The following is a 9,960-nucleotide window of genomic DNA, read 5'->3' on the forward strand; positions in this document are numbered from 1 at the left end:
CACTTTTCCACGTCGCTGACAGGTTAAAGCGTTGCAATGGCACACGACAATGTTGACGAACTTTTTGAGATACGAACAGCTTTCTTTACCGGAGATTATCAACATTGTATTAACGAGTCCCACAAATTAAAGGTAATTAAAAATACTTTAATACACTCGTAGCAAAACTAATTGAAGATATAATGTCAATATGATAAAGTGGTGTGAAGTGGAGGACCGGCTATTTCTTTTCCTGAACTAACTGAACGTAAGCTAACCCAGCAATGTATCTCAAACGTATGAAGATCTGAAAATTACTAGAAATAGTAGCCATTTATTGACTGTAACATTATGGCACAATATACATGGTATCGTTGTCCAGTAATAGAAAGGAACAATGAGGTCCATTACTGATCACTGCAGCAAACAGGTAGGGAAATATTTGGATTTGAGAGGATGCACATAAATTGGATTAAATGGCATATATATTCACAACAACTTTATAAAATATTGCAGGGTAATGTAAATTTGGGAGTACAAAATTCCAAACATATGTCCTATAGTTTTTTTTTTTACAATAAACCGTACACAGTGTATGAATCCAACACACTCCTGCATATGTAAGTAAATACGAATGAATTCATCACCTGACTGAAGGATTCTTTTTAAGGCAAGATTTCATTTAGTCCGAAGAATTCTGGCTATCTGTCAGAATTTTATTTTTGTCTTTGTCGCAGTCAATAGAATTCTTCCTAATATAAAAATTCCAAATTCTCACAACCCAAATAAGAGTCGACTTTCAAGCTGTTTTATATAGTTTACAACAGGGTGATATTTATAAATAATACATCGCGGGAAAGAAGAAACTTTTTCCTACTTCTAACTTGCATATATGACTCCCAAATAACACAAACATAACTTTTGCAGTGTGGTATCATATGGCAACTAAACTTAACATACAACAACACCATTTAACTTAAACTTTATTTATTAATTCAGAACTGAAAAATACATATATACATATCGACACTACCCGAGTATTCTGTCGTTGTTATTAGAGTGATTCACTTTTAATCATTTTTGGGTCGATATGTACTTTTAGGGCATAACAATCTTTTAGGACAATATGGTTGAGATATTATGGAACAAATTTGGGGTGGAATAGCTTAGGGCGAAATTTTTTTTTGGGAGGGGGGAAGGTCTGACATCCCAAAAAGTAAACTCTCCCTAGATTGGCAATAATGGTATTCTCTGCGACCAAGACAAAAACAAAATCGCAAATATATAGTCAGAACCCATAAGATTATGGTAACACACTCCCCTTTTGCCCTAATCCCGTTTGAGATTCTTTCTTGGGACTCATTTATATCAGACGTTTGACAATTTTTTCCTCCATCAAGGGACATTGTCAAATGCCCAGTATAAAGAAGTCCCAAGGAGGAATACCAAAAGGAATGACTTTCATCCTAGATAACCGAATTTCCATTTCCCAAACAGAGATGAAAAGGTATGGGGTCACATGTTTTCCCTGGTGTACTCCAGTCAAACTAAATGAAGTAAGCAACATCAGACATATATTAGCTATAACTTGATAATTAAACCAGCTACAATTCACAAAGAAGCTTTTCTGTGATGATGATCATTTTATTGCAGAGTTCTAATCAGGAGACAAAGATCCAGCGAGATGTGCTAATGTACCGTGCTTACCTGTCTCAGAAAAAGTATGGGGTATGTTTGGATGAAATCAGTTCTGCTAGCCCAGACGAGCTACAAGCAGTGAGGATGTATGCAGATTATCTGTCGAATGAATCAAAACGGTTGGTGAATCTTTTACAGTAGACTACATAATTGTATTTCAATAGTTCCTTATTTATATCTCACCTTTGTATGAAGAAATCATATCAAAGAACCCAGACATTTATTTGCACTTTGACGAGAACAAGTTTCTTGATTTTTTATTTCAATACTTTGAAGTTTTGGATTATGGTTATGTTCACAGAGATTCGTTGGTGCGTGACCTTGATTCAAAGATGAGCGGAAGCTTTGACGTCAGTAACAGTACCTTCCTGGTGATGGGTGCTTCTATATACTACCATGACCAGGTCAGAGGATTATGAATAAAAAATGAAGTCCAATTAGCTGTTGTCCAATGAAATATGAGTTCATTTGCACTTGATTACAGATTTATCTCTCTACAAAAAGTCTTCGTGTTGTTGAGATTCCTTTTTGTTTTATTGTGTTTTATTTAAAATTTATCTCTTGTAAAAGCTTTGTTGTTTTGTCCAGAAGATAAAACATTTAAAAGTAGATAGAAGGAAAGCTATAATAATCACAAAGATATGATTGAGTCTCCTGATTTGAACATGTGTTGTAACATATATTAAAATGATATATAAAACATCATTCATCATTAATATGGTATACAGATTTCATGTTTCTCACGAAAATATATATCACTGCTATATGTCAGAAAGGTTCTCTTTGTCCTTACAGAATTATGATTCAGCACTTCGTACTCTACACCAGTCTGACAACTTGGAATGGTAAGGAATCTTTAAATGTTGAAACTCTTTATACCAAATATGGCTTAATTAGTGTTCTTCTCCGTAGGTGGCGAAAATATACATTTGGGGTGGGGGTGTGTACTTAATGAAATCATGTAGAAAAGATAATGGAAACAGAAAAAGACAAAATGAAAAACATCAGTTTGGTGACTGGGTAAAGGTGGGATTATTTTACTATTCAGCAAGCAAAAATTTAAACAGACTCCATACTTTTCATAGGTTTTCAAGGAGTGCACCAATTTTCCTTCCTAGAAAAACTATTGGTTTTATAGTAGAATATTCAATACATAAAGATTAATTTTGTTTGATTATGAAATACATATTCTTCAATCTAGATAGAATGACCTATTTACCCCATGTTGTTAGTTAAACATGTGTCAGATCAAAAACCAGAGTGTGCAGACATATCTTTCACACATAACTTAGTTAACATTTTAACTCCCATTTAAAAAAAATCACTTAATGAGACATTTGAATATTGACAATCTGTATAATTTGACATAGATATTATTGTCAATAGAGAGTCAGATTAGACAGGGCTTTCCTTATAACCTTGACACATAGTTCATCAGTGAAAGATGTAAGTGAATTTTGAAATCTCTGAAATGTAGGTAATTATGGTTTGTTTCTTACTATTTCTTTGTCTTTTGCACAGTCTGGCCCTTACAATACAGATCCTGCTGAAACTGGACCGGGTAGATCTAGCAAGGTGAGTCATTACGATACAGATTATACTGAAACTGGACCTGGTAGATTCAGCTTGATAGGTTGCTACAATAAAGATCTTACTAAAACTGGACAGGGAAGTCAAGCAACATAATCTATATATATATCTCAACTGCATAGATCTGTCAAGGCTGAGTATAGCTAGACTGTGTTGTTCTGATGATTATAAGGTATTGGGATGATGTCGTTCACTTGTGTATGTTTTGTATTGTCCAGTAAGGGAGTATCTGTGGGAGAGAATGTTTTGTGATCATCATTCCTCCTGATTTGTCTGGGAATCACCATTTAAAAGAATTCTAATTACAGCTGTTTCCCCACTATTGGTTTAATTATATTTAATTATCACATATATAAATATTTGATTGTAAATGGGATAATTAACATTTTATTTATGTCTGTACTTTATTTCAGGAAAGAACTCAAAAGGATGCAAGAGGTTGATGAAGATAGTGTTTTGTTCCAGCTGGCACAAGCTTGGTTCAATTTAGCTGTTGTAAGTTGGAAGTTTATTGATGTCTGAGAAGCTGGTTTTTGTAGTTTTTATTTCAGAGAAACAGACCGGTCTGTGATGACGTTGTGTCCTTGGGTAAGATGCTTTACCCTTATTGCACTGGATGAATTGTAATTGGTCTGCAGTAAGTTAATTAGTGTGTTAGACACCTGCTACCACAAGGAGACCTGGCCTCAGAAGAACCTGGTTGTTCACAGGCAGCAAACCCACCTAACAAAACGAACAAACCTTTTTTGACAAAGTGAAACCCTCACGCTGATAAAGAAGTTTTAAAAAAAACACCCTTTTTACACTGCTCTCTCAAATCTTATGACAAGGTATTAAGCTCTGTCTAGCAACAAGATACAAAGTATATGGTAGATAGCTCATCTCTTGGCTCTTAGGGAATGATGTGCTCGTGGACATGGTCCAGTAGCTTTTTGAAATAATATCAAATGTATTTTATCAAATTTTGACTGACTCCCTAGGTATCATGTATCAAACTTTCAACAGTGCCACAAATCACTTCCGAGTCATCTAAAAAGTGTTATTGAGTCTAAAGCCTTCATATTTCACCTGTATAATGATAACAAAGAAGGTTATTTGATAATTGTCCTTGATCCACTTCAAAGGTTTTAAAAGTCAGATGTGTTACAAGTTTGAAAGACTGTATTAACGGAACACAAATGGGCATGGAGTCATAATACACATCTTTTAAAGTAGCTTGCATTAAAGAACATTGATCTATAATAAATTTCAAGTTGCTTGATGTGAATTATATTGACTGGGCTTTAAGGCCACAGGTTTATAAAGATTATAAGTAAATAAAACAAAACTAAGATTAAATTCATAATAACACCACCATAACTAAATATTAGCCTACCTCCACTCAATTGTCCAATATCTGCAGAACTGTTATTGGGAACACTTATAGAAAATGATTTCAAGTGATTGTAACGAATCTCCAATATCAAGTGAAATTGGGATACGAGACATTGTACATATTCACTGCCTTAGTGAACAGGTATGCATTTCAGAGCTTAAACAATTATACAGGATGGCAAGAAAGATAACTCATGATATAAAATGTGAATTTTTTTTTATTGATTCATTAAGGTAAACTGAATAAGACTGTTGATAAGTAAGTAGAACAGTCAGATTTGATGTGAACGTTTTTTTTAGGGGAATACTTAATATTGTTTGAAAAAATTCTTTGATCCAGGGAGGTGAGAAATTCCAGGATGCCTACTACATATTCCAAGAGCTGGCAGACAAACATTCTCCTACTCCCCTCCTACTCAATGGTCAGGCTGCAGCTTACATGGGGCAGGGCAAGTTTGATGATGCAGAGTCAGTACTCCAGGAGGCTATGGATAGGGTATGTAATGTTTGCATTTATTTAAGTAAAATAAAGTGTCCTGATATCTTAAATGAGAATGATTCTAAAATTGGATGGTTAACAATAGTTTCTGATACATTTGCGTGTAAGTGAACTACCGTTTCAACACATGATAATCATTTATAATGGAAAGTTAAGAGACCTTCACATAATTTAATGTAACATGGGGTGGTCGGATGGCACAGTGGTAATGCACTCGCCTTTCACCTAGCCTTCCGGGGTTTGACTCTCAAAATGGATGTGAAAAGGCATGGGGTCACCTGTGCGACCATATAAGCTGAATAAACTTGCTTCGCAATTGTTGTGAAATAAATAATGTTTATTATTATACTGTAACATGAACTAAGACCAGTTTTGTTTTAAAAGTGGTATGGTGATATAATTTGCCAAGCATGATAAGTATTGATTAGGTTGAAAACATTGTTCATTAAGAAGGATATGTGGATTGTGTTTCATTAAAGCTTTGGTACTAAGACTGACAAATTTGTAACCAATATGGCTATATCGCAAGTCAAAATGAAAGTTTCAATTCCATAAAATGTGATGGCAATGACTTGAATTGTTAAATTATTTTGATGTAGTTTGGATTTGAAATAAACCAACATTACCCACAGGGGTTACAGTGTATCATGGGTGCTTACTGCTTGGAGACATATTATTTTGTCTAGATATGGATTTAATGTGTGTGTGTGGTTTTTTTTTTCAGGATTCCAATAATGCTGAGACATTGGTTAATATGATTATATTATCACAGCATCTGGGCAAGACACCAGAGGTAAGAATGTGATTTTACTGAAAATACACTGTCCTGATGACGGCCGCATAGCGGTCGAAACATGTAGACAATGTTCACATGAAGTCTTTGTGGTGTTGAGATTCCTTTTTTATTGTTTTATGAAAATACACTTGTATTTGTAAACTTACTCAGTACATATTTTAGATAGAAGTTTTTTTTTTAAATTTCTCTTTTTCAATCATTTACATGTAAAACGTACAAACTTATCAAACTGGTCGAAGATTTAATCCAATATCATTGTTAGTGATTGAAGTTGATGCCTATCATCGGAGTTTCCAGGATATTAATATATGGATCATGCAGACATGTTTAGATGAGAAGAAATTTTTGTTAATTTGTATGTTTTTGGTTATGCATTGTTGCTATTAATTTTTTTCAACCTTCTAAATAAACATGGATGGCTGACACATTTTTTTTGAGGAAAAGTCTTTAAAGGTCAGGAGTGGGCTAATGACAGGACAATGAAATTTGTTATTAATTCTGCTACATACAGGTATGCCTATAACCTGACATGGGCTTACATTCAGATAAATAAAGTAAGTTATTTTTATTCTGATACAGGTGAGCAACAGATACATTTCCCAGTTGAAGGATTCACACCGAAGTCATCCATTTGTTAAAGACTATCTACATAAGGTAAAAACCTCTACTGAAGTTACCTTTGTGTGGATACTGTTGATCAGCTTAGATTTGATAATACAGACATATTAGGACGTGGATTACTAATTCTGACTTCTGATTACTGGTTTAAACTAGAATAATACTATACCATTGTCTACCATTATTCATACAGGATTTAAACAATGTGGCTTGGACAATCAAGTTCTGGAGTTTATTCCAATTATCAACTACAAGTCTGCAAATTGTGTCTTATCATGCATTAAACAAAATTTTCATTTAAATGAAGTTTCTGTAACAATGTTGTTTTACGCAGATCTTGTATTAATATAAATCTTATTATTGGATGTAAAAGGGAAAGCTGGACATTTGTATACCTGTAAATAAGTGATACTAAGGAATATTTGAAATTGATGTAATCATCAAATATGTATGGAGTGATGACAAGCTGATGACAGAGACTAACGTTTTTTTGACAATTTTTGTTGTGTTTTGTAGGAAAGTGAATTTGAAAGAATATCAAGGAATTATTCAGCAACAGTGACATCGTAGCAACTTCCTAGGACTTGTTCATTGGAAGTAGGTAGTGCTCTTAAATCAAAGGAAGGATCTCTCAGATACTTTATTAAAAAATGACATTATTTCAAATTATTTCATTCACTTTTTGATTTATAATCATTATCTTAAGTGTATCAGATAATTGGGGAAATCTTTTTAATAAAAATACATTGTATTTGAATCAAAGCACATGACATGAAGTTTGGTCTCATTCCTCAAGATTTTTAATCTCGATTTCATGTGCTATCAGATTTCATTTTAAGGTCAGTATGCTAAGACATGTACTGGTAATAAGTCTTTTGTTTAAGATTTGCCATCAGAAGATTTTTATTGTGTTTATATTCATTTTATTGTTGCAGATGTTTTCAGGAGCAACAAAACCTGAGGAATTGATATCCAGATTTCCAAATACAGCAAAGTTGAACACTGTAAATCGGAGGACCATGAAGATTATTCTGCAGTGTAATTTAAATGACAATACATGTACTTTTGACGGTATAGTTCAAGATGTATTGTTGCTACCAGATCAGACTGACTAAGCATCAGTGTTGATGGACTGTGCTGTTAGTTGAATATCAAGTTTTAGCATTCACTACTAAAAGATGAAATTTCTTGGATTAAGCTGTTTGTTTTATTATCGATAATGATGAAAAATAAACTCTTGGAGAGAATTAAAATTGTGGTTTACAAATGAAGGTATGGGATGGCACTTACTTTGACAACATATAATATGTATTTTGTTTTGACAATTTTTGGAATACTTTCATTTTGTCTATGTACATGTATATGTGTTGTAGTCATTAAATATGTGATAACCATTGTAGTATGTGAGTTGTTTTGAGTATATTTACAACAAAAGATTTTACTGACCTCAAGGCGCCAGCCATTGTAGGATCGTTATTGGTGCTTTGTAAGTTTAGATAATTTTATTGTAAGACAGATAAATCAATGAAATGATAAAGTAATTTGGAAAACAGTGTTAATAAGTGAAAGTATCAATTTAGTACATCTTAAGAAATGTATCCAAATCGACTAGAGCTAATTTTTCATCATCATCATCATCATCATCATCATCATCATATCATCATCATCATCATCATCATCATCATCATCATTTTCGTTCATTTCTCTCTTTTTTTTTCCAATTTTGTAAAAGACATGAATAAGTTAAAGACCAAATGGAATCTACAATGTACAAATGATACATGAAAACAATTTATAGAGTAAAACTTTCTGACACCAAGATGGCCGCATTTTGGCTGCCTCGCTTTTCTGAACAATGTCTTGATGCAACTTACACAATTAGGGACCAACATCCCAACCAAAAAGAAATGTCAATTTCCAACACAAGTAACCGTTGATCATTGTATTTTACCGATCACTGTTGGAGGAGGAACCCTACTTAAATCAAACACAGAATTAAGGACCAAGGTAAACCTCCAGTACAGACAACAAAACTTTAACAGTTAGAATCTGGAGATGGCAGCCAATTGGTCCCAAAATTGAACATTCTCAATCAGGAACCAAGGAGAGTTTACCATGACCTATGAGAAAGATCAATCCAGGATTTATCAAGAAATAAAGTAAAAATATTCAACTTTCAAAATTCTTCGATGGCTGCATGATGGCTATCATATTTCTCGACCAGTTTCAGAATGGATCATGCAGGACTAGGAAACAAGAGGAATGTTCAAATGAAATTTTAATGTTAGAATCCAAAATGGCTGGATTGCGCTTTTTATGCTAAGAGCATTTTCAATGCTCTTAAGCATGTTGCTATCGCCCCTGAGGCTGAGTATCAGTACTTCGTTTTCATTGGTTCATAAATCGAAAGTTTACTCCTACTCCATCTGCCGGACATTACCGTAATCATTGGATTATCGCCCCTACAAGTTGCTGATGCTAGTCATTAAATGAAACAACCTTATCGACATTTTCTTCATTACCTGTACATCAAGAAAATGTTTTGTGTTGTGTATTAATGATAATCAGACATCGAAATTTGTAAATATAATGACAAAGACTCATGTTTATGGTGGTAAATTTTGCGAGGCGATGCCAATATGGCGGCTTAACTTTCTTTTCCGCGCGATGCATTGTGGGAGTCATATACATTTGTATATCTTTCTATTTTTCTTTTTTTCAAAAATTTACTTCCCGTTTAATACTGTTGATAACTATTAAAAATACTGATATATGTAGTTGAAAATAAAAATGAAACTAAAATAAGAATGATTTAGAGTAGCATAAAATTTTGACGGAAACAGCCGGGGTGCTCTGTGCTGCTGGACCCTGAAAGAAGACGGCGGCTGAAAGAAGATGGCGGGTAATTCATGTAGGTAAGTATCACTATATATATATATATATATATGTTAGCTGAATTTGAAGTCAATACTTATACTGAACTATCAATTGCATTTTTTGCAACAATTCATTTGGAATGAGCCTTCGCGTCTATTGAATTTAGGCTTGACGGCGACGCGCAAGCTGGGCACTGCCGCCATAGCACTTTTTTTTCAAAATATTTTCAAGACTTTCCCCTTGAAGCAGTATGCATTTGAAAAATGTTATGTAAGCATCTAGCACATTTTTGTTGCTTCCGTAAAGTATTTCAGTATTTTGAAATGGATTTATTTTGGAATGATCGTTTCATAATGGTCTCATCGCAGTCACTTCTGTCAGTGGCCCAACAGATCGGAAATTAACCAGAAAAAAAACTTATCCGTAATATTGTACTGTACTACTTACGCTACCGTGAATAGATCTAGGAATCTGTCTGGGTAATATATCGATTTTACTTTAAAATATCTGTCACTGTCCGCGCTATTGT

The 9,960-nt window shown here is 33.8% G+C and overlaps 1 protein-coding gene across 1 annotated transcript; it reads left to right on the top strand.

Annotated features, from left to right (window-relative positions):
* The first annotated feature begins 28 nt into the window (after window positions 1-28).
* Window positions 29-7,953, top strand: LOC132549004 (coatomer subunit epsilon-like). The gene is made up of 11 exons (XM_060212915.1): window positions 29-132; window positions 1,633-1,796; window positions 1,979-2,081; window positions 2,473-2,522; window positions 3,199-3,252; window positions 3,681-3,762; window positions 4,982-5,137; window positions 5,865-5,933; window positions 6,516-6,590; window positions 7,071-7,151; window positions 7,490-7,953. The coding sequence occupies exons 1-10, from the start codon at window positions 37-39 to the stop codon at window positions 7,122-7,124; spliced, it is 903 nt and encodes a 300-aa protein (XP_060068898.1). The 5' UTR covers window positions 29-36; the 3' UTR covers window positions 7,125-7,151; window positions 7,490-7,953.
* The last annotated feature ends 2,007 nt before the right edge of the window (window positions 7,954-9,960 follow it).

Source organism: Ylistrum balloti, unplaced genomic scaffold, assembly GCF_031769215.1.
Source record: "Ylistrum balloti isolate Yb309-2 unplaced genomic scaffold, AGI_CSIRO_Ybal_v1 Utg370038, whole genome shotgun sequence".
NCBI lineage: Eukaryota > Metazoa > Mollusca > Bivalvia > Pectinida > Pectinidae > Ylistrum > Ylistrum balloti.

Bases quoted from the DNA above. Each gene is read 5' to 3' on its own strand.
- LOC132549004 (XM_060212915.1), top strand. From the start codon at position 37: ATGGCACACGACAATGTTGACGAACTTTTTGAGATACGAACAGCTTTC. The intron at 5,138-5,864 runs GTATGTAATGTT...TTTTTTTTTCAG, and splicing joins TCCAGGAGGCTATGGATAGG to GATTCCAATAATGCTGAGAC. The intron at 5,934-6,515 runs GTAAGAATGTGA...ATTCTGATACAG, and splicing joins ATCTGGGCAAGACACCAGAG to GTGAGCAACAGATACATTTC.